At 44.9% G+C, this 25,103-nt stretch overlaps 1 protein-coding gene across 6 annotated transcripts in view; it reads right to left on the reverse strand.

Moving 5' to 3' along the window:
- The window catches only part of GALNT10 (polypeptide N-acetylgalactosaminyltransferase 10), a 225,326-nt gene that overhangs the window by 108,292 nt on the left and 91,931 nt on the right, over positions 1 to 25,103 (reverse strand). For 3 of the 6 annotated variants that reach the window (XR_003427703.1, XM_027081475.1, XM_027081472.1), the window contains exons 2-4: positions 24,253 to 24,339; positions 7,914 to 8,016; positions 5,128 to 5,266 (exon numbers count right to left, since the gene is read on the reverse strand). Coding sequence is in view for 5 of the 6 variants with exons in the window: in XM_027081475.1 (XP_026937276.1) it covers positions 5,128 to 5,266; positions 7,914 to 8,016; positions 24,253 to 24,339 (329 nt within the window). In the remaining variant the exon portion in view is untranslated. Of the gene's footprint in view, positions 1 to 5,127; positions 5,267 to 7,913; positions 8,017 to 15,992; positions 16,103 to 24,252; positions 24,340 to 25,103 lie in introns of all 6 variants that reach the window. The other 3 variants (XM_027081477.1, XM_027081476.1, XM_027081473.1) reach the window with 3 other exon arrangements.

Raw genomic sequence — 25,103 nt, forward strand, 5'->3', positions numbered from 1 at the left:
GCAGCCCAGCAGGGCTCCTGGGGAGAAGAAAAGTGGGCCAGCCCACCAGCCATCCTTGTTCCTGTTCCCTTGGCAGGAGGGGCCAAGGGCAGGCCTGCTCAGAGCCAGCTGGCCACCTCCCACATGCAAACCCAGCAAGTGGGGCCAGACCACCTAGCCTCCACTCTCCATGGCTGCACGCTCCCTGGTGCAGCTTCTGGAGGAAGCAAATGCAGCTGGCACAAACAAACAGCCCCTTGGTCCTGTCCTTGACAGGCTGCTGCCAAAATTCAGTTTGAAGGAGTAGAAGGCAAATATAAACCTCAGCTCCTGCCAGAGAAGCTGTTTAAGCTAAAAGCAACAGGAGGGACTGAGTGGCTTGACTGCTCTAACTTCTTCACACATTTCTGCTGTCAAACTGCAAGAAAGATTCTGCCACCCCACTTTCCCTGGAAAAAAAGAAAAGCTCTTCAAGACATCTGTCAACTCATTTAGGAAAAGTCAGCTTCCCAATGGGATAATCCATGTGAGACAGTTTCTTGCAATTGAGTAAGCAATTTGAGTTTTTATCTTATCAAAATAAGTGCTGGGGGCTTCCCTGGTGGCGCAGTGGTTGAGAATCTGCCTGCCAATGCAGGGGACATGGGTTCGAGCCCCGGTCTGGGAAGATCCCACATGCCGCGGAGCAACTAGGCCCGTGAGCCACAACTACTGAGCCTGCGCGTCTGGAGCCTGTGTTCCGCAATGGGAGAGGCCGCGATAGAGAGAGGCCCGCGCACCGTGATGAAGAGTGGCCCCCGCTTGCCACAACTAGAGAAAGCGCTCTCACAGAAACGAAGACCCAACACAGCCATAAATAAATAAATAAATAAATAATTTTTTAAAAAAGATAATAAGTGCTGCTATTTGCCAATGTGGACTAATACAGATTAAATAGAGTTGATTCTTAACTTTCAGGTATTATAATAGGATATTCTGGATAAGATTCCATTTTTCCTTGGTTTGGATCTTTCATATTTTTATTTCCTCTTTTTCACACCATTGTCCTTCTGCTTTCTTCTTTCCCTTCTTGATGTTTCCTTTCCTGTTCTTCACACTGGTCTATCTTATACCAATCATGCCTTAACCCTCCTTTCCCTCCTTTCCTGTTGATATTTTTTCTTCCTCCTGCTGCCCTTCCTCTTGCCTGCTCATCACTGCTCTCCTTCTCCTCTTCAGCTCAGCTTCAATGCTGATTTGCCCTGTGACCCTACAGGATGGAGTGTGCTTAGTTGCATGCTTTTCTTTTCAATCAATCCCAGAACACTTTGCTTTTACAGAGACCTGCCCAACCAGGAAATTTCTCTGAACTCAGTGCCTTTGGCTTTTCTCAATAGCTCTCCTTAACTTCTGCCTAGAATTCCATTTGTTGAAAGGTGCCAGTTGTATAGGTGCCAAATATTTGAGGTCTTGTTATGTAATCAGAAACGGATATTTTAAATCAGGGAATTTTAGCAGTGCTCTAGTGCTTAAATGAGTCTTAATGAATACATATTCAAGACTTAAAGCAAAAAAACAAAACTTTCATATGAAAAAATTAACAACAAACTACGGCAAATGTGAAATGGATGTTTATAGATGTTCATATTAAATTGCTTCTTATCAGAGCAATGTAAACAATTTTCTTAGCTCTGCAAAATTCCACTGTAGCCCCTTCCGTCAAATTGTAAAGTAAAGCAGCTTAATGATTTTATAAAATCCATCTTTACCGTTAAAAAAAAAAGTCAGCTTCCACAACGGGATTCTAAAAAAGGGTGGGTGTCAGGAGCGTTGGATTTAGCGACATCTTTTGCCATAACTTGGACACTGGTTGGGTGGGTGGGCTGGTAATACAGGAGAGCCTTAGGCTCAATTCACATCCACCCAGAACTGGGCCTCCTCCCCTTAAACCCAAACCCTGAACCTCTCTGCCAGGTTGGTGAAGCCTATCGTCACTTCTCAGAACAGTGTGTACAATGAATAAAATAAAATAGATGAGCTTGTAAAGGAAACCAGTTAGACTGAAATACTGTTATCAAAATAATAAAAGAATTTGAAATAGAGTCATAAATGTGCTTCTTCATTAACACATTAAATGACAAGATCTAGTGGAAGTTCTAAAAACTACCTTCATTCCAAAGCAGTGATGAGTATCTGTGACATTTCAAGATATCTGTAAAGTGATGGGAAAGTAAATGATTTCTTTTGGTGAAGATATCATAGGTGCTTCGTTGTCTACAGTCATAACTGAAGGGAACACCAGATTTCAGTGAGAGGTTCATGAAAAGAAAAATGCAATGTTGTTCTCATCCAAGTTTACAGACCCTCCTGAATTCTATTCACAGACCTATCTGTGGGTCCAAGGACGCCTTCCTTGATTATGAAGACCTTTCTTCTTCTGGACTGTCGGGAGAGAGCACTGCACTGGGAGACAAAAGGGTTTGTTCCCCGCCCCTTGCTCTCCCTCTAACAGCTGGGAGACTCGCCCCTTTAGTTGTTAAGGCAAAGCACCGTCTTGCTTAGTCCTCTCCCGCAGAGGCTGGTGTCGGGTGGGGGTGTCCCCTGGGGTTCCAAAGCACCCTGTGCCTACTCCCTCACTGGCTCTCACCTGTGGGGTAATGACCTGCTCCTGCCATCCACCCCCTGCTCTTGCCCAAAGCAGCAATAATGGCTCATTTATCATTGTGTTCCTGGTATTCAGCACAGGGCTTGGTACACAGAAGACCATGAATATACATTTACTGGATGAACAGATGAATGAATGGATGAAAGCATCTCTCTCTCACTGTAAAAATATTCCTTATTTCACACCAGCAGTTCTCAACCCTGGCTATATGCGAGAATCACGTTCTGAGATTTCAGAAGATCCTCAGACCCAGGCTATCCCTCCAGAGATTCAGACTCCAGTGGCTGGGGTAGGGCCCCAGCTTTTGTATTTTTTTAAAACCACCCCAGGTATAGCCAGAGTTGAGAACCTACAGAACCACAGAGCAGTAGCTGAGGTAAGAGAATAATGCTCCCAGATGAAACTTCTTTCCCAGACTTAGAAAGATGAAATTAGTGCAGAATTCTGAACTCTGCGAGGGGCTAAACATATAAATTGAGTTTCTGACCCTCAGAGTCGGGTCACGGTTCTGAATCCAACAACATCAGTAATATCTGAACTACATTCTCAGGCTTAGGTGAAAAAAAACCCGGGCTTGACAGTGAAGACCATGAAACGAAGAGCAAACGCCCGAGCAAGCCCTGCAAGGCCCTCGCTCCCTCCCCTCGCTGCAAGAAATCCTTGCGAACTGGGCCCCGTCCTGGGCAAGCAGCACACCTTCCGGCTGGGGATTCCTAGCTGTGTGCTTTCCTCATCTACAAAGTGGAGATGATAATAAAAACGCCAACCTCAAAGTACTATCACAGGAACTGAAAGATGTAAGCGGGCAGAAAGCGTTTTGTAAGTAGCCACACATGCTATCGAGATTCTTTATTATTACATTCTACCAACTGAGTCCTTATAGGTGGAAAGACCTTATGACTTAGGGATTCTAGGTCAGACTCCCTGCATGTAAATTCTAGCGCCACCTCTTACCAGCTGTATCATCTCACGGTAACTATTTAACTTTTTTGTTTTTGGCCTCAATTCCTTATCTGTAAAATGGTGATAATAAAGGTACCTATCTCATAGGGTTTTTGGAAGGTTTGGCTGAATTAATGTACTTAAAGTACCCTTGGTTCTGGGGCTGGTAGATGCAAACTATTACATTTAGAATGGATAAACAACAAGGTCCTACTGTAGAGCACAGGGAACTCTATTCAATATCCTGTGATAAACCATAATGGAAAAGAATATTAAAAAAGAATGTATACATAAAACTTCAGCTTTGCATCGGAATCCCCTGGAGGGCTTGTTAAAACACGGACGGCCGGGCCCCTATGCAGAGCTTTTGATTCAGTAGACCTGGGCTGAGATCCAGCAGTTTGCATGTCTAACAAGCTCTTAGGTGATGCTGCTGTTGCTGGCCTGGGAACCACACTCTGAGAACAGCTGGCTTAGAATAATGCTTGGCATACAGTAAGTACCTAATAAGTGTTAGCCGTTATTATCTTTTCCCGGCTTCGAATTTCTTAGTCCCTGGGCGAAACAGTTTATGCTCCACTTCTACTCAGTACTGCCTTCGTGAAGAAACAATTTTGAAATCTTCTGCTTGCAGTGGTTCCCAAAGTGTGACCCCACAAACATCATGCGGGGGCTTACTTGTAATGAAGTTCTTGGGCCCCGACCCAGATCTACTGAATCAGGGATTATTGGCGTGAGGCTCAAGGTCCTGTGTTCGAACTAACAGCCCTCCAGGTGATTCTAATGCACAGCAACTTTAAGAGATAGCCCTCTGCTAGAAAATCACCATGACTACTACGGTACTCCTATTAAAAAGGGGAGGCAGGATGGCTTAAGATCCAGAGTATAGTTTTTGGTTGAACTGCAGCTCAAGAACTGGCTCAGCTTCTTAGTGTGGCCCTACATGAGTTATAATACCCCTCTAAGCCTCAGTTTCCTCATCTGTAAAAATGGGCATCATCACAGGACCTACATCACAAGGACCTGAGACAATGCAAATGAAGTGCCTGACACACGTTACCTGTTCAAAGAATGTTAGCTGCCACTATTATCTTTATAATCATTATGATATGTCCTCTCTCAAAGTGAGGTGAGATAGCTTATAACCAACATATAGATGTACAGGTGCACAGGATAGCTAAAATAAAGATTAAAAAAATAAAAATGTCACACAAAGAAGGTGGAGAAAGGGAGGGTTGAAATGGCTGCTGCAACTGTCTTGCAAATTGAGGTCTGGACTTCCCTGTGGGCTAGAGTCAAAAAAGGAAATACAGAGGTCATGGTTTCCGCTGGTTGAAAAGAGGAAGGAGACCAGCTCTTTTGGAGAGACAATATTGTCCCTCGGCCACACCAGTTCTAAATTCTAGGAGAATCTGATCACACGAACCTGTGCACGAAGGCCCTGGGTAACAGGAGGAAATCTCCTCCAGCAGTGCTTTATGCACCTTTTTCTTTAATTAATTCTCAACAAGAGCCCAGGGCAAAATCCTTAGATCCCAGAAGATGAGAGATGTTACACTCACTTTGGGTGCCGAATATCAGGGAGAGAGCGATTCAGGGAGATTTTATCACTGACGTAAATGTTAAATCCATTTTCTCGGTATGCCTGATCCACTCTTTCAGCATCGGTCATGGGGAAGGGCCTCCCTTGTTCTCCGTTTCCTAGGAGCAGAGAGCAAAGTCAGTGTTGCCAATTAAATGGAGTGGGGAAGGGAAGATGAAAAATATGGTTAAATCACCAAGATAGAACTTTACACTGGATATACAGCGTTCCTCCAGATTTTGCAGGGCTAAAGAGGTGAGGGGAATGAGACTCAGCCATGGGCGTACCATGCACTTCAGACCTGTTCTCATGTAATGTCCCCAGCAAAGTTGTCAGGGTAGGCATACGAGCCCTCATTCTATAGACAGATAAACCAGGACGCAGAAAGGCTATAAAACCAGGTCTCTGGGTTCCAAAGCCCATGCTTCCCCCACTCTGCCAGGAGCCCCAAACATCCCTGACCCTGAAGTCTGATCACCTGGACGGGAGGCCAGGTCACTTGCCTATAAGCTGATCAACCTTGGGCCAGTACTACCTCTCTGAACTGTAGCTTGTTCCTGTCTGGTACCCACACCACGCTGAGAAAGTCAAATGAGAGGTTGCATACATGAAAGCTTTCTGTAAACTGTGAACCTTATTAACCATGTGAGGAAATACTATGATTACTCTCCAGGCAAGGCAAGCTTTATATATAAATCAAAATTGCCACAAATGATAAAAGATGTTTTGATTTTTTTTAAGCCAGCAAACAAATTAAGATTTGCCTAGCCTAGGCCTGGATTGCCTGAAAAGTGTTGTTTTGAGCAATGGATTTGCGTGGATCCAGTACCAGTTTTCCTCTCTCTTTACAATCCATCTGGGGAAAGAGTCCCTGATGCTCTAGGAAATTACTCTCTGGGTTCCCAGGGTGCAGATGGTACGTGGGGATGTCCCCCAACCCCTGCAATAATAGCCCAAGCATCTGCCATTGGCAAGGGTCTGGAAGAAAGGGTAATAAAAGTCAGCTGATTCAACATCACCTCATCTTCTGGAGCCCATGGACTGAGCAACACCCCATTTACTTTGCAAAGTAAATGTTGACATCAGCTTGATGAGAAGGTGCAAGCAAAAAGGGGAGCCCAGGGGTGGTGTCTACACCAATCCAGCCCAACGAGAGAGAGGACTCCGCCACCTGTAACTTGCATTGCTCTGTGATAAGACACTGCTGGCCAGTGCCCAGCACAGATCCTGCAAGGGACACAAATGCAACAGGCAGAAAAAGAAGAGCAGAAGCATCCGTTCGGGTGGGGAGGGAAGCTTCGGGAAGGCAGTGCAGGGGAGTGACTCAGAGTTCAGGCCCTGGAGCTGGGCAGAGTGGAGTTTGAAGCCCGCCCTGCTGCTCCCAGCTGTGTCATCTCAGGAGCGCCTTCAGCCTTTCTACATCTTGAGTTTTGCCTTTTGTATTCCCTGGGATGAGAAGGTTCGATGTGATGATTAAGGAGGGAATGCAGGGCAAGATGCCTGGCACACAGTGAGTGCTCAGCACATGTTGGTTATTATTACTCTCAATAACGTCGCCACTGCTTACTCTTTTCTGGCTAGTTAGCCCAATGTTCCAGTAATTCCGGTATAACTGCCTGGAAAATTAGCTCTTTTCAAATGTTTCCTTTCTTAAGGAAACATTTTAAATCATGTTTAAAATTTTAAAAAAATTTTAAAACATTTTAAATCCCCTTCATTTTAAATCACTGGCATATAGAAAAATGCATGTCCTGTCTTCGCTTTCCCTGACCATCAGTTGTTACATCAGCTCTATTCAGAGCCTTACTGTCATCTGGTTTTGTCATAGTATAACTTAAAAAAAAAAAATCAATAGTGGTGGGTACGCCTGAGATGAAAATGAATAAAATACAATCCCTTATATTTCTACGGTGCTTTCCAGTATTGTAAATTGTACTTTGCTTGTCACCTTCACAACAACACCCTGAGGTTATCAAAGTACGAAGCATGAGCCCCACTGACAGAGGGGGAAACCGAGGCTCCAGGAGATGGAATTTATCTGATGGTCACATGGCTGGTAGGTGGTATCTGAGCTGCTCTCCTGGCTCCTAGCCCAGGCTCTCTCGAGATGACTCGCCACAGAAATTATGTGGCGAGTCACCCCACCCCTTCCCAACTCTGCAGTGTAACAGGAATAGTTCCAAAGGCTAATTAGGCAAAGAAAACTTCAGCTGAAGCCCACTAGATTCATTCAACCTTGTGGCTATGGTGCTGGGTAGGGATCAACTCAGCCCTCTAGACCTGAGTTCAAGTCCCAAGCCTGCCTCTTTCTCACTGTGTGACTATAGGCAAATTACCCCACCTCTCTGAGCTCCAGGTCCCTTCTCATCAAATGCGCTACAAAGGTTGGTGAGGAGTTTCACCAACAAAAGTGTGGACCTTGGGCCTTGTTCACCATACGTGTTCAATAAGTGTTGGCTCTTATGATTACTGCTCCTCATTTTAGTGGTAAAATATCTTCGAGGAGGGAGACATTTTCTATCACCATAGAGGTAGCAGCGCAAAGTCGCGAAGGCAGTGGATCTGGTGGTGTGAGCGGAGAAAGGGGTCAGCTAACAGGTGAAGCGGGGGATCCCAGGAACCAGGGGAAGGATGACGGCAAACGGACAGGGAGTCAACAGGAGGTCCAGATACTCCCGTTAAACACACACATTCGCGCACACACACACACATGCGCGTGCGCAAACACTCTCCAGGAGACCGTCCAAGGATGCTCTGCTCTCGTACCTACACGCTGAGCATCCCTCTTGATGGCTTCTTTGTCATGCCAGTCCTTCAGCTTCTGCCCATCTCCCAAGAAAAAGGTCTTCTTTTGCTGATTGTGTGAGCCCTTAAAAAAAGACAAAAACTGTGAAATAGAAGAAAAGGGGAAATAAGTTTGATAACAGAGACCCAGAAATTACACTGCCTAAGGGAGCTTTCAGTATTGATTGAATGTCTGTCATCATTGGTTCATTTATTAATATCCTCAGTATAGCTTTGTTAGTCCTGCTCCGTGCCAGCCAGGTGTGCAAAGTTCAGAAAGATGACACGCAGTGTCCATCCTCCTGGAACTTACAAACCCGTGGCAGAGAAAACAGATGGACAGACATTCCTTTCATGGAAGAGAGAAAGAGGTAGGTGTGATGCTGTCCAACAGAAATATAACATGAGCCACCTAGGTGAGCTGCATACGTAACTTTACATTTTCTAGTATTCACATTTAAAGAAATTTTTTTTTTTTTTTTTTGGCGGTATGCGGGCCTCTCACTGTTGTGGCCTCTCCCGTGGCAGAGCACAGGCTCCGGACGCGCAGGCTCAGCGGCCATGGCTCACGGGCCCAGCCGCTCCGCGGCATGTGGGATCCTCCTGGACCGGGGCACGAACCTGTGTCCCCTGCATCGGCAGGCAGACTCTCAACCACTGCGCCACCAGGGAAGCCCTAAAAATGCTTTTAGAAACAGGTGAAGTGAGGGACTTCCCTGGTGGTCCAGTGGTTAAGACTCCGTGCTCCCAATGCAGGGGGCCCGGGTTTGATTCCTGGTCAGGGAACTAGATCCCGCATGAAGAAACTAAAGATCCCACGTGCCTCAACGAAGACCCGGCACAACCAAATTAAAAAAAAAGGTGAAGTGAGTTTTGATAATACATTTCATTTAGCTCCATATACTCCATCTAAAGTAGCATCATTTCAACACACAGTGGAAAAAAGTGTTGAGGCATTCTACATTCTTTTTTTTTGTTTGGACTAAGTCTTCAAAATCCAGTGTGTGTATTTCACACTTGTGTTCATCTCCATTCAGCCTCATTCCAAGTGCTCAAGAGCCATAGGTGGCTAGCGGCTCCATACTAGACAGGGCAGAAGCAGTGAATTTTGGGCGAGAGGTCTGGAGAAAGTGCTAGGGGACTTCGCTTCTGCCTGGGAGAACTGGGGAAGGTTTTATGGACATGGGTGCCTTTGGATTGGGCTTCAGATAAGCGAAATGAGAGGCAGGCAGAGCACGTCGCCTGGGCATAGCCTTCCAGGTGCAGGTGGAGCACGGCAGGGCTGGGCTGGGCCCGAGGAGCACAGAGCACAGGAAGAGAAGTCGGGTCTTGGTCATCTCTGCAGTCCCAAAGAAGGCCCAGTCCCAAAGAGGGGGAACAGTTGTCAAGTGTGTGTGGAAGGTCTGAACAAGCACTTAGATGGCTGAAAGAAAACAGGAATATATAGTAGCCAGGGGCTGGGAGAGGAAGGCATTTATTTTGTGTTCCGGAAGGTGAGCCCATGCTGGAGGGCCAATTAGGAAGCAGTTCCCCTAATTAAAGGAGGCCGCATTCCAGTGTCTGGGGTCATCAGAAGGTGTCAGATGCTTTCCCACGCCAAGAGTCGAGTCTAAGCACTTGGCCCCAGGGCTCAGTAAGAGTCTTCCCAAGGTAACACTGCTCCACACGGCTGTTTAAATACCTGTGTTCACCTACATGAGAACAGCTTTCCACCTCACCTTGCCCATTAAAAACCCCAGAGACCTGTTCTCGTCACTGTGGCATGCAGAATCCACTAGTCCTATTTCCTATATAATTAACTAGGCCCTGAATGCGTGGTGTGCTGGAACATTAGCACTAACAAGAAGCCACTGGAATAAAATCATCCCCACGCCTGTTTATTAAGGCTCCGGCTGATTCTCGCGTTAGCAGATTTTCCACAACGGCTCTAATGATAATGACAATCCTTGGCATTCCCTCTCCTACAGACCCCTCTGAGTTGCAAGAAGAAAACTCTGAAAGTGGGCCTGCCAGATGTTGTGGTCAGAGAGGGAAAGAAAACTGCAAAAACAAAGGCCACGTGCCTGCAAACAGTTCTCGGGGGCTTAGAAATCACAGGAGCTGAGCTGGAAGTTCCTTCAGCAGGTTTCAACTGTGGTGAGCTACATTTCTACAGGAGACCCTTCAGTGCTGCCTTGGGAAGGTGGAGGCTGAGAGTAAGAGCTTGACTCCCCTCCTTCAATCAGACCCGAAATGCATCTGTCTGTTTTTTATACCGGAGTTCTATGTGGGATTTCATTTTTAAAAGGACCTCTGCTAAAAACAAACTGACGATCAAGTCTCCAAACAAGTGAACACATATACTTGGAAACTGAGCTGAGGACGCTGCCCTATTTCACAGACAGGGAAACTGAATCTTGGAATGGGTCAGGGACCTACCCGAAGTAAGTATTCTACCTCTAGATGTCAGGATTGGTCGGTCAAGAGCTGGTGAGCAATCTTTCCTCCAGCCCTCCCTCCCAATTCCTTCTCCCTCTTCTGCTACCCAAAGACTGGGAACTTCCACTGACGATGTTAGCTCACTGGTGGACCTAAAGAGGTTCTGCAAAGCGCGGCTGCCTTAATGGAAGGAACCAATCTAAAGTGGTTCTCAAAACGTGAACCAGGAGCATCCACACCGGTTGGGAACTTGTTAGAAATGCAGATTCCCGAGCCCTGCCCAGGAAGTAGCAGCAGCAACTCTGGGGGTGGGGCCTGGCAATCTGGATTTTAATAAGTCCTCCAAGAGATTGTGATGCACACTCCCATTTGAGAACTACTGGTCCAGAACGAAGGAGGCCATAACCCTGCCTCCTCTGTGCCGGTCAGGCTACACCTGGGCTATTGTATCCAAGCTGGGCAAATATTCATCATCAATGGTCACAAAAACCTTAGATGTGATCACTGGCAAACACAATCTGCTGGCTTCTGGGGATCTTTTTTTTTTTTTTTAACTGCCAGCATGACAAAAATGGAGGGATTTCTTATTGTTTTATCAAGATTCATTGGCTTCTCCTGAAAACTCAAAAGACACGTCTGTGCTCTGACCGAGCTGGGCCAGCACATGGCTCTCCACTTTGCCACAGTCCCCCGCCATTCCTTAGTGCATTTCACCTGGCTCTCATCTCTCACTTGTCTTACTTTCCTGGCCCCAGGGAGTTTGCAACAGGCTGCCACATACAGGTATGTATGAGGAATATTAGAAACTGTGTTGTAGGAGGACTGGGAGATGGGAAGCCGTGGGGGACACAGGAGCATCTGTCTTGTTCTCTGAGGCCCTGAGGCTAGCGTGAGTGCCAAGGGCAGAAATTACTGAATGACTGAGGGATCAGTTTAAGATAGAGAAGAAATTCTAAAAGTTGGACTGGTATTAGGGTGAAACAGGGGCACTTGGAAGAAGATAGAGGAGGCCAGGAATAGGATGCTCGCCTGTTCATCAGGATATGAAGGAGAGGACTCAAGTGCGGGGTTAGGGCTAGCGCTTCTCGAACTTTCCTGTGCAGTACAATCACGTGGGGATTTTGTTAAACATGGATTCTGACATAGGAGGTCTGGGGCTGGGCCTAAGACTCTGCATTTCTGAAAAGGTCCCAGGGGATGGCTGATGCTGCTGATCCGTGAAAAACACTTTGAGCAGCAAGGGTGAGGCGACCTTTACAAGGACATTTTGAGAGTCTAAGAGTCCAGAAAGGACACTGTTTCCTCCATATGTTTGTGAAAGTCTTCTCACACTGCTGGGAACAGGGCACGGGGTTGAATCCCACAGTTGTGACCGCATGGAGGTAAACTCCCTTGAATGAACAGTGAATTGCTGAACCAACAGGGTAGAGAATTAAGATTCCAAAGTTCTGGGAGTTTCACACTTATCAGCTTGTACCACCTCATTGCCTTTGCCTTAATGACGCATGTCCCTCTGGAATGATCTGCAGAGGTGGCCTGTTTTAGGTGGTCTCAGTAGTTCTTATTTCCTCCCTAAACTAAGAGGACTTCGGAGCTTGCTGCCATAGGGACTTCTGCATGTCTAAACATGTCACTAGGGGGGTCCTCAAATAACCAAGCTACGCAGCTGCTCAGAAACAATTAGTCCACCTGTCTCCCATCTTACAGGTGGGGAAACTGATGTCCAAAGAGGCCAAGCTACCTACATAAGCCACATAAGCAGGCCAGAGAATAAGAGCTATGTTCTTTGACTCCCACGCTGGGTTTTAGTGGAGAGAGCCCTTGTAGTGTGGCCTTGGACAAGCTACAAGAGTCACAGGCACCTCGATTTTCCTACCTGGAGAATAGAGACAGCACTACCTGCCCAAAAGGTACTTTCAGATCAACCAAGAAAAGTCACAAACTGTGTTATCGGGAGCACTTTCAGAGTTTACACATCAATGTGGGTACCAACTCCTTTAGGAGTTTAAGAATCTACTGTAAATTGACATCTCATCAAATCACCTTGATACAGGACTCAAATTTTACTATACAAGTTAAAAAGATTTCCAATAATAGGTCTGAGCTTTTGGTCCCAAAAGGAGTTGGTTTTGATACTAAAACCACTGAGCATTCAGAGCCCAAAGGGCCCTTAGAATCCTATCCAGAAACCTTTATGAAAATTTTGATCAGGAGTCTCTGACATCCACCCATGGAAACCCCACAGATACATCATTCCAACTATTGCCAAATATTTATCGAGATCTACTCTGTGCCAGGCACTGGGGATACAGGCATGACAACACAGATCCCTTGTAGATGCTAATGGCTTTTTAGCCAGATCAGTCTCTCTCAAAGGATGGTTCTTGGGAGACCTGAGCTCTCATTATAGATACAAATGCCTGGACCCCACCCCGAACCTATGAAATCAACATATCTGGGCGTAGGAGGCCAGGAAGATGTCTTTAAACACATTCCCCATGTGATTCACAATAAAGGTGGAAAACCACTTGTCAAAATCCAGCTGTCTCGCTTGCAGATACGAAATCTGCAGCTAACAGAGTAGAAGAGACTTGCCCAAAATCCCACAGTTTGTCAGCCCCAAAGACCAAACCAGATCTGGCTGTTCTCTCCCTGGGTTAGACTGTGAGCTCCTTGAAGGCAGGGGCACATCTGTTTTGAGCTGTCACTGTGTGTTCCTAGGTCAATACCTTAGGCCCTCAGTAAACATCAGGTGAATGACTGAATGAATGACTGCTCATTAATGGGGCAGGAAGTCTAGTTGGATGATTCAGAGCATTCTGATTCCAGAGACGGAAAAACTTAGGTTTTACTTCCTGGGCAGGTGGACCCCAGTTTCCTTGACTGATAAATAGGGAAAACTATCAGAATAACCTGCAGGTTAACCTGCACCTGAGGGGATGAACTGAACTCATCTATACAACGCATCAAGCTCAGTGTCTGGCACAAAGTTAGGCCCCTTCGGTAAAGGAGTGCAACTATTAATAGGTTATTTTTGGAGAAGGATTATGATCTGGTGTATGTGATGGTCATGTTTGGGGGAAAAGGAGAGAGATGGGAATCTAATAATAAAACTGGGAGCCCTGCAGAAGGACCTATTGAACACCTGAGCCAATTCAACCGGCTATTGCTGGTAACAGGATTTAGAGAGTTTCCTCATTAACAGCAGGTTATGTGCCCACGTGGAAATTTGCTGTTCTTGAGGAAAGAAGAAAGTCCTTAGTTAATAGCGGCATTGTACAACAGAAACAAATGCCACAGACCTTTCGCAACAAGAAAAACATGAACAATGCTTCTCAAAAGACAGCAATTCTTATGCAATGGCAATCACTTCATGTTATGCAAAAAAGCATGTCTGGGTTTCAATCCAGAGGTAATTTTAAGTTTCTTTAATTTTGCAGACTCACAGATTTGTCTACAAAAGCCGTGATTATTTTCCTTCAGCAACCATCTTCTGCTACTTTCCTTCCCCTCTGTTCCCAGATGTCCTTTTGCTACAGGAAGCAGAGAGGCTGGAAAGGAGCACAGGGCAAGGGAGGTGAGGGAGAGTGTAGGGAGAAGGCTGGCAGAATGATGGTGGAAATCACATTAAACAGTAAATTGGAAGTGGATTCTGACTGGCTGCTCTAAATAACTGCTTCTGGTATCTGCATGCTTTTACTTAACATTCCACTGAAAGAATCAATTAGTGTTCAGACACACACACACACACACAAACAAATGGAATTTTAATCTTTTGTTTAATCACTATTTAGCGTGCCTGGCATCCTTTGGAGGGAAGGAAGAAAGGTGGTGAAGTGAGCCAACTGTATTCTGCCCAAGGAGAAAGGTCTGTTAAAGCACATACTCTAATCCTAGCGCTGCCGACTCGGCAACTACCGCTCAGAGAGGACACTTGTGTCTCTGGCTGAGCTGTCTAGTGTCTTCAAAACAATGGAAAATAGGGCTGTATGTTCAAAAACGGCAATGCGGAAAGGATAACTGAGCAGGGCATCTGCTTCATCCAGGGTCCGAGGACTATAACGGATTAGATTCTGCTGCAAATTTTAGGATAGCTTCCCTGCCCCCAACCCTCCTGTCAAATAACCCTACAAAGGCGCTGGAATGATTTTGCTTTGAGGCTTAAATGACTCCATGTAATTCCAAACATTTGTTTATCTGCTAAGTAGATTATTCTAATAACCTTCATACACACACACTCACACACACAGACAACACAGCAAAGCATTCTCTTCAAGGTTGTCTTCAAGGTTATCCTTCAAAGAGGGCCAGGGAGGACTTAATTTAGCCAAAAGCATAAAGTTACTTTAATTTAAGCAAGGGAGTTTGGACAACTGATAAATGTACTTTCTTCATGAGCTTTGAGGACATAAGCTGAATTGTTTTATTTCTTCATTCACCTCATAAAAGAGGATGATTCCGCTGAGGAATTAAGGACCTACTATGTCCAAAGAGCTGTGGAGGAAATAAAGAAAAATAAGATAATTCTTAGCCTCAACAAACAGCATGGATATAAGAAAGGAAAAAACACACAACACTGTGTGTGCCTTGAAAGTTGTACAGATGAATTCTAAAGGTATTTACAAGAGCCAAAGGTTAAATTCTACTTAAGACCATCAGGGAAAAATTCCTGCAGAAGCAAGGTCTTTGACAGCTGCCTGAAAGGATGGGTAGGATTTTGACTGGTAGCCACGGGGGGATGGAGCCCAGCTGGAGGGGAAGCATGTGCAAAGAGATGGAGGTTAGAAAGTAAGGGACCTGTTTCCCTAGTGGCAAGGAGACCGATTTGGCTGGGGTGAGTGGGATGCAACAGAGAGTCAGGAACAAGGAGGCCAGGAAGTCTGGACCAGAATCTGAGGGCCTTACATTTGAGCTGTTTGGCAGGTGGGAGCCACAAAAGGTCTTTGAGCAAGGAACAGGCTGGAGTAGAGGTCCAAGAACAAAATGTTACTACCTATCCACCTGTAATTAATCTCAGAGTCCCCCTCTTCCTGGGATAGATGCAGAGAGAAACACGATTTTGTTTTCATTCAAAAGTAACGTACCCTCATTGTAGGCTGAGGCTCACTCTCCACCATTCCAGAAGTCAGACTGAAATGAGCTGACCTAAGCCCAGCCCTCACCTGGCAGGCCGCTGTTCTGAGAAAACCTACCTTCCAATACAAGCAGGACCAAGCAGTATGAGAAAACAATTGCCCCTAAAGGGCACTGTTTATGAATGGACAGAGACACTATAACCCAGCAACCACAAGACTGACGAAGTCGGCCGGGCCCACGTCAGGCAAGTCCTGCCGTTCCACCCAGTAATCAGGCGTGTCAATTTTCCTCGCTCCAATAACCCTGTGGTCTCAACACCAGGATGTTGGCATCTGAAATCTGGGCGGGGCCCCCTTCCCTAAGAGGGTAAGGTCATTCACAAATAGGAACCCTTGTTTAAAAAGGCTGACGCTGTGCTTCCAAGGGCAGAAGCAACCCACTAGTCCAATTCACCCTTTTGTTTTGTACAGATGGCTCTAGAAAAGGTCATTTGCTACATACGGTGTGAAAGCTCATTAAAAGACTTTTTCAACAGAGAGAGAAAAAGAGCCAAGATGTTTGTAATACCTACTATCTAAAGGGCAAATGGAGCCTTCAGTAACTTTTCTCTTTCATTCTAAAAGAATGATTGCAACTTGTACCATTTTCTTCAGAGGAAGTTTCCAAAGGGTTTATCACTGGAAAAACAAACAAAACAACAACAACACTGATCATTTGACAATGTTCATTTGGGTGTCTCACCCATCCATTGGTCCATCCACGTACACGTTTAATGAATACAAGCACATGCCAGGCCCTGTGCTAGGTATAAAGAATACACTGGTGAGCAAGACAGATAAGGGCCCTGCTCTCATAGAGCTTATAGTAGTGTGTGTGGCAGAAGGGAATATAGGCTTTAATCCAGAACCACAAATAAATTTAAATAGTTACAGTGGCCTGTGCAGAAAAGAAGGATAACATGGTGCAAAGAGAGTCCCTTTCTTTCAGATCAGATCAGCAGGGTCTTATCCAGACAGAAAAGTCAGGAAAGCCTTCCCTGAGGAAATGGATGGCGTATGATTAGAATAAACTCAGCAGAGAGAGGAGAACAGAGCATTTCAGACAGAGGGTGAAGTGAGGATGTGCAAAGGCCCATATTTGGCTGGGCAAATATGAAACCGGAGGGACTAAAAGAAGAGCAGGGTGTGTGTTGCACAGAGAAGGAGGGGAAGCCTGGTGGGGATGAGAGGTGGGCAGGGATGAGAATTTTGTCTTTCCCCAGAAGCATTTGGAAACGAAGTATTTTATAGAAGGAAGTGGCAAGATCAGATTGCACTTGGAAAGCTCTCTTATAGCTACTGGCGAAAGGATTAGGAGGCCAAGAGGAAGGGTGGAACACAGGGAGGAGGCTATCATCACAGTGGTTATAGGCAGAGATGACGCCAGTTTAGGCAGGAAGGTAGAAGCTGGGATGGACATAAACACTTTTTATTTTAAATAGAGTCACGAGGGTCCTGCAAGTCTGCAGTCAAGAAATGCAGCCTCAGGACTTGGACACTTGGGTGATAAGTTCATCTTGAAGGTCCATAGGCCCAAGATGCCATGGATGCAGGTGGGGCTGACCTGGGGCCTGAGCCCAGATCTCCCCTCACCCAGCCTGGTGTTCACTTCATTACACGTTATTTTCAAGTTTTAATCCTGTTCATAGACAGCAAGTCAGGAAATCAGACCTAATAGAACTGTATCATATATATAGTTAAAGCTTCAGGAATTCAGTGACACATGGTCCAAAAGAAAGAGAAAGAAATCCTAACTAGGGAGGCTGGTGATCCTCCTGTCCCCACACTCAGCGAGCCTGTATCCTGGATGATGTCCCCAGGGGCCTAGTTCCCTCTGGCCTCCGGTACTGTGAGCGCTTTGGTGCCGAGGAAGCCTACTCTTGGAAGATGAGTATTTTCATTACCTCAGAAGGCATCGTGAGGACTTCAACCAGACAAACAGTCATCAGTTTTAATGCTGGAGGAAAAACTGCCTCAGTTGGGCTTTTGAGAGGTGGTTTGTCTTTATATTCCACGGGTGATTGTCAAGGGTGATTCTGATTTTACGTTATTTTCACCTTAAGTGGTAAGTTTATTATAACCTAACCCTTTTGAAAGATGAGACTTTACTATATCATTATTGTCATTACATCCACTTTGTAGATGACAAAACTGAGGCCTGGAGAGAAGATCGATATGAAAGTGTTCTGCAAACTGCCAACCACCCCATGCGTGTAATCATCACAGCTAGGAGTTCCTACCACACGTCGGCCCGCTGCTCCCCACATCTCCGTGCCTGGGAAGATTTGGGGAGCACAGTCGGCTCTCAGGAAAGCACGACTTGCAGAAGTGAATCATCCTTCTGTGCCTTGTTCACGAGGAGTCTTGAACAACCGCAGGCAGCCTGCTAAAAAGTGCTCTTCTCAGACGCTCGGCGAACGGAGCATTAACAGAGGGTCATTACATTGCTCTGCAGAGCGGATGCGGACGGGTAGGAGAAAGGCAGGCAGAATTGGTAAGCTGAGCAGAAGGCAAGTTCAAACCTTTCCAGGGACCAAAAACGGCTGCAAACACATCCGCTTAGCTGGGGAATTAGGGCTGAGCCCCCAAGTAACAGAATAGTTGCTCTATTAATAGTAATAATTACAGTTATAATCCCCTACATTCTGAAGACAGCAAAACAAAGTCTATAAAAGCACTTGCTTTGGAGTCAGAAACACCTAGGCTTGTGTCACGGTTCTACACTCACTAGCTGTGCGACCTTAGGCGAATTACACTGTTCTTCCAAGCCGTGGTTCCTCGATTGTAAAAGGCAGGATATTAACAGTATCTAACATAAAGGTTATTGTGAGAAGTAAAGCTCTTAGCAGTGTTTGGTATTTAGGAAGCACTTAAAATCATAGCTACCATGATTGTTTATTATTTCGATAGCACTTTGCAATTTACAAAGCATTTTTTACATATATCATCCCATTTCTTCCTCACAATCACACTAGAATAAAGGCAGGCATCACCAACCTATTGTAATACTTTTCCTTATGGGTCCCAGACTCCAAGAATCCTTCTCAACACTGTGCTCCAAGTGGCCCTGACCAGTTAACCAGTGTTGGCCAGAGGACGGGACCCATCTACCACGCCTGCCTTAAGCTGGAAGAGTGAATTCCCAAGTACACCTGGTAGGTTGCAGTCTGCTGGTTGATTGCTTCCGGCTCTCTTGCTGCTCGCAAAGGTTCCCCAAGCAGGAGGAAGTGGAGAAGCAGAAAGTGACAGATGGCTGGCCTCTCCTCTGGTACTGGCCTCCCCTCAACCACAACTGTTAGGACCTTCCGCTGTTCCAGGTCTCAGAGTCACAGAATCTAGACGCTGAGTGGGAGGTTAGATGCTACCTCCTCTGATGGTCCACTGGACCCAGTAACCCTTTCTTTGTTACGGCACATGGATGGTCCCTGAGCCTGGCTTGGGTGCTTAGAGAATGGGAAGCTCTCTTCCTCCATACAGGTGACTCCAGTTATTAGAAAATTCCTTCTGGGCTCCCAAAATTCTTTGGGCTCCTTCCTGGCCCCCAAGGAAAGTCTCTGACTGGACTATGATCCTGGCCTCCTCGACCTGCCATCATGGAACCTCTGAAATCCTTTCCTCTTCTCCATTTCTCCTGGGGTGTAAGCCACAAAGGACTCCCTCAAAGTTCCTGAGCAGTTCCCCCACCTCCCACCTCCCCTACCCCCATCCTACTCTCACTCTGGCATCCTTGTTCTTAAATAACGATCTCTTACTCGTACAGTGCCCCAGGCAGGATTCGTAAGCTGTAACCACAATGGCACAAAGGATGGTTTCCTCAGAATACACCACTCTGCTATGAAAGTAGCCTCTCCTGCAGAAATGAATCCAAACCCTCAGGCAAACCTTCCCTGACCTCCCTGACTAGATCACAGCCCCTGAGTGTGCCCCTGTAGCATCCTTATGGCTCCTTTGTGATTTCACATTCATTCAGGTGCTTATTTCATCACTGCCTATCTCTCCTTAAACTGTGAGGTCCATGAGGGTAGGAGATAGCAATTTTTGTTGACCAAATGAATGAGGAGACATCTTTTATCTTTTCTAGATGAAAGAAGGTCATCCATGATTAGACATGTCTAATATAGTCACAAGGATATAATACCATAAGGGGTTCTGAGGATTAACTTTATCCTCTGACTAAATGGTTTCAGGTCAACTTAACGGGCTATAAAAACTAAAGAGAGCTGGCTCACCTGATCCTAAAATGATCTGTAAAAGATGCAACCAACTTTGAACCCTGCCACCTTTTTCCTCCTTTCATTTTGTGAAATACAATTCATATTTTATAGCAAGACGAGACAAATTTAAACATAAAAAGTCTTCTCTGCCCTTTGGCCTCCCCTCTCCCCACACTGTGTATTGTGTATCTGCATTGTGCATCGACCAAACCTCCCCCATCTGCAGGAATACCTGCTCAACCATAAAGAGCAACATTCTTCTACTATCAACAAGACAACTCCTTGAAAGATAACATTCCTTCCTGATTTTGTACTGGGGGGTGGGGTCACACAACCCACCAGGATGACGCTTAGATCTAGATTATGTAAACTGTCAATAATACATCATTTGATACACAGCCCTCTGTCTCAGAAAAGTTATATAACTGTGCCTTGATTTCTAACTGGCAGAACAGTTCTCAGAGCTTTCTGAGATGCTCTTCCCAGTTATAATCCTCAAATTTGGCTCGAAAAAATTTTCCAATTCTTTCTTAGATCGACTGATTAATTTTTTTGTCAACAATTTTCAAGTTGTTTCCTTTCTGGATTCCTACCCTTTAGGTTGTGGCAGACATTGCTGTTTATCCCCCAGCAGCTGTTCTCTTTTTCTTCCACAGTAACAGAAATTTCAGCTGGTAATATGACTTTTCAGAATAAAGATGATATTTCCCAGACATCCTTGCAGCTAGGTGTGGCCCAACTGGGTTCTATCCAAAGAGATGTGGGTGCAGGTGTTGTGTGGCAGTCCATGGAACCTACCTGAAGACATCACTGGTGTGCACCGTTTCCTTCTTTACTCCTTCTATCTTGCTGTCTAGAATGCAAATGCCACCATATTGAATCATGAGATGGAGGTCCATGGCCTAGGGATGGTGAAGCTACTTGTGGGAAGAAGCCTAGGTTCCTGAGGATTTTATGAAGCAGAACTGTCATACCAGCCCTGGGATGCAAACCTCCAGACTTTCAAGTGAGAGAAAAATAAACTTCTTTTGTGTTTAAGCCATTCAAATCTAATCTTAGCTGATACAAGCTTCTTTTCTTGAGGCCTGAAATCCTGAGAAGCAACTTGGGTGTGGTGGAGAGGACCCTGAAGGAGGATCCAGAAGATCCAGGTTTCAAACTCCTGTCTCTGCATTTATGAACAGTCAGCAGCAGACAGGTCCCCTGTCTTTCTAGGTCCCATTTTTTGACTGCAGAATGGATGTCAAACAATGTCTGTCCATGACATGATTATCTACATTAAAAAATCCTAAGGAATCTACAAAAGCACTAGTAGAACTAGTGAGTTCAGCAATGTCACAGGATACAAAGTGGTCACATGAAAATCAATTGTATTTCTAAATATCAGCAACGAAATGTTGGAAATGGAAATAAAAATATCATTTACAATGGCATCAAAAATTCTAAATACTGAAGGGATAAATTTAACGAAACTATGCAAGACCTAGCCACTGAAAACTACAAAACACTGCTGAGAGAAATCAAGGATCTAAATAAACAGAGACATATATCATGTTTATGGATCAGAAGACCTGATATCGTTAAGATGTCAATCTTCTCAAAATTGATCTAGAGACTCAATGCAATCTTTGTAAAACTAACATGCAAGGGATCTAGAAGAATATGCCAAAACAATTTAGAAAAAGAGGAACGAAGTTGGAGAACTTAATACGTCCTAATTGCAAGGCCTGCTCAAGGGCTACGGTGACCAAGAGAGTGTGCTACTAGAGCAAGGGAAGACATGTGATCAATGGGAATGGGGTGGAGAGTCCAGGTATATAATCAGCTGATTATGAGCAAAGGTGCTAAGGAAATGCAATGGGGAAAGGATGCTCTTGTCAACAAATGGTGTCAAACAATTAGGTATCACGTGCCAAAAAATAAACCTCAACCCTTACACCTCACGGCATACACAAAAATTAACTCAAAATGGGTAACAGACCTAAACGTAAGAGCCAAACTATAATATTTGTAGAAGAAAATATGTGAGCAAATTTTAGTGACCTAAGTTTAGGCAAAGGTTTCTCAAATAGGACACAAAAAGTGTAAAATATGGGTAGGTTGGAATCCATTGCCATTAAAAGCCTTTGTTCTTCAAAGGGCCAGCCATGGGCTGGGAGAATATATTTGCAAAACAGGCATTTGATAAAGGACTTATATTCGGAATGCATAAAGGACTCTTACAGCTCAACATCATTAGTTATTAGGGAAATGCAAGTCAAAACCACAAGGAGATATCACTTTACACCTATCAGGACAGCCATAATTTAAAAAATGGAAAATAACAAGTGTTGGCAAAGAAACTGGAACCCTCATGCATTGCTAGTGGAAATGTAAAATGGTGCAGCCCCTGTGGAAGAGTTTTGTGGTTTCTCAAAAGTTTAAACGTAGAAGTATCATATGACCTAGCAATTCCACTCCTAGGTATGTATCCAAAAGAACTGAAAGTAGGGACTCAAACAGATATTTGTTATGCCAACATTCACAACAGCATTGTTCATAACAATCAAAAGGTAGAAATAACTCGTGTCCCTCAACAGATAAAAGGATTAAACAAAATGCGGCACATCCATACAATGGAATAGTTATTATTCAGCCAGAAAAAGAATAACATTTTGAAATATGCTACAACAAGGAGGGACATCAAAAATATTATGCTGAGTGAAATAAGCCAGACATAGAAGGACACATATGATTCCACTTATATGAGGTGCCAACTAAAAATTGGCACTTGCCATCTGCCTCTACAAAGATGAAGTCCCTAGCCACTGCAGCCACTGACCTTCAACACACCCTGAAAGCGGTTCAGGGTGGAGATCAGGAGTGAGGCACTTGGTGCTCTGGGAAAAAATGGCAGAATAGGTCTTCAGGTAGATATTTTCAGGAGAAGACTTTACGAGCCTAATTCTTGCATCTCCTTGTATCTAGAATAGCACTAAAATAATTAATGGAGACATCTGCTCCTCGTGACCAGCGCTACCTTCTGCAAACGTGTGTGCTTGATTGCATGTACCCCCCTTCACCCAAATCACATATATACTGACTCCCCCCACCCCCACCCCGCCAACCTCTTTGGAGCAGTTTCTCGGAGCAACCTGAAATGCTATCTCCCAGGCTATATAGTCCTTATTTTACCCCAGATAAAACTTAACTCACAACTCTCACGTTGTGGTTTTTTGTTTTTTTTGTTTTTTTTTTTTTTTAGTCAACAGAGATACCTAGAATAGGCAAACTCACAGAGACAGAAAGCAGAAGAGAGGTAATGGTGGGGGGTGGGAAGGGGGAGTTATTGTGTAAATGGAGTCATTGTTGGGGATGATGACAAAGTTTTGGGCGTAGTTGTAATGGTTACACAGTGCTGCGAATCTACTTAATGCCCCTGAATTGTACCCTTCTGAACGGTTAAAATGATAAATATTATGTTATGTATTACCACAATAAAAAAAGTTATACCTCCCTCCTCCCTGCACCCCTGCCCTGCCTCACCCACAAAAAGTAATCCTTCCAATTTTCAAACCTTACATATTCTAATGCTCTCTTGGAGATACATTAGATGTATATTAACATATTCAAGGCTCTGTGAAGTCTCACAAAAAGGAAAGCTGCCTCACTGTTTAATCCAGTATTTCACAAATTTATCTGATGAGAAGTTCCCACCACCACCCTCTTCAGCTAGAGAATGATTAATATCCTCGGGAACCCATGGACCTTAGTTTGCAATGCTATGCTACTAATGACAGGGTTTATGAGGGAGAACACAACAGGGTTCCTCCCCTGTGCAATCAGTTTTCTGGGTTTTTCTTTAAAGCACATAGACATGGAACAACTACAAAAGATTTCAAGTTGACATACTGATTTGGAGGGAAGGAAATAAAGTTTATGACAATATCAGATTCTTCTAAAAGAAAGCTTCAGTCAAGTGCGGAAGCATCTGCCATCCATCTGTTTACTCATCTAACCATTCATTCATCTATTCATCTAATGATCATTTATTGTGCAACTACTATTTGTTGGCGTTGGGTTAGGTGCTTCAGGAAGTAACATAAAAGAAATGTTTTTTGTCTACATCAAAGGCCAAATTTGACACCATTTAATTCTAAAAATTGCTACTGGAACCTGGGAAAAGAATTATTCTCCCAAAATAATTGTTCTGGGAACAGTTCTGCAGAGAGCACTGGGGTTGGGCATTGAAGGATGAGTATAATGTGGGCTGGTGAAAGTACCACAGAAGCAAAGGTGATCAGGTTGCCCAGAATGTTTCCTCTTTTGCCTTCTACTCACACAGAAGACTGCAGACTGTTTTAGACGCCTGGCTTCTTATAACTCTGGTTAATGGACCACTGTACATTTTCCAGATGGTTTCTCACACATAAATTTCTCCAAAAACCTTTGCTTAGCTTGAGAAACAATGGAGTTGAAGTCGGGAGGGGGTTCTTGTTCTTTTCGTCTAGAGAATTTAGTAAGATTTCTCAGGATGCCTTGATAGACAGATTGAAAAGAGTGGCCCCAATCCTCCAGCCCTCCCTGTGTCCATACCCTTTGCAGTGGGATCCTCTGGCTCCTCCCACCGAGAGATGGAGTCTGTTTCCCCAGCTTCTGAATCTGGGCAGGCTTGGTGACTTGCTGTGGACAAAAGAAGGAGGCAGAAGTGACAGCGTGCCAGTTTTGAGCCCAAGCCTCTAAGGCCTGCACTCTTCCACCCTCGTGTTTGTTCGTCTGTCTCCTCAAAGGGAACAAGCCCAGGCTAGTATATGCTAGAAGGAGGGGAGGGGCAGGTGGAAGAGGAACCATGTGAAGAACAACCGAGGTTATACCGGACTAGCTGACAGCCAGCCAACCCCTGAAGAGATGAGAGCCCAGCAAGGTCAGCAGAGCCACCCAGCCCACCACGGCTGGTCCGAGATGCGTGAGACAGCCCAGCCGGGACCACAGAAACTGCCCAACTGACCTGTAGACCTGTACGCCATAACACGTGATTGCTGTCTGAAGCCCCTGAGCTTCAGGGTCGTTTGTCATGTAGTATTGTTTGTGGTCATAGAGCGATAAAATGACTTTAGAGAGGATTCAGAAAATTCAGTTCAGTTCTGTGTTTGCATCCAAGGCACCAAACAGAAATATAACTTGCAATCTTGCCACCCTGCCTTATTTTTAAAAGTTCCCAATTATACCTGTCTTACAACGCTTAGTTCAAATACCACATCCTCAAGAAACCCTAATTCTACCCCCTTCCACTTACACAATCTTCCCTCCCACTGACCTCTCACTGTGCCCACTCTACCCTTCTCCCTTTGGAAGTTAGCCCTTAAGGTCTCAAATTACAGCCATTTGCATACACGTCATTCCTCTCTACTGGGTCCTAAACCAGTGCTTTCAAACTATCTGTGATG

This window comes from Aethalodelphis obliquidens, unplaced genomic scaffold, assembly GCF_003676395.1.
Source record: "Aethalodelphis obliquidens isolate GAN/ISIS:26980383/991018 unplaced genomic scaffold, ASM367639v1 scaffold45, whole genome shotgun sequence".
In the NCBI taxonomy this organism is placed as follows: Eukaryota; Metazoa; Chordata; class Mammalia; order Artiodactyla; family Delphinidae; genus Aethalodelphis; species Aethalodelphis obliquidens.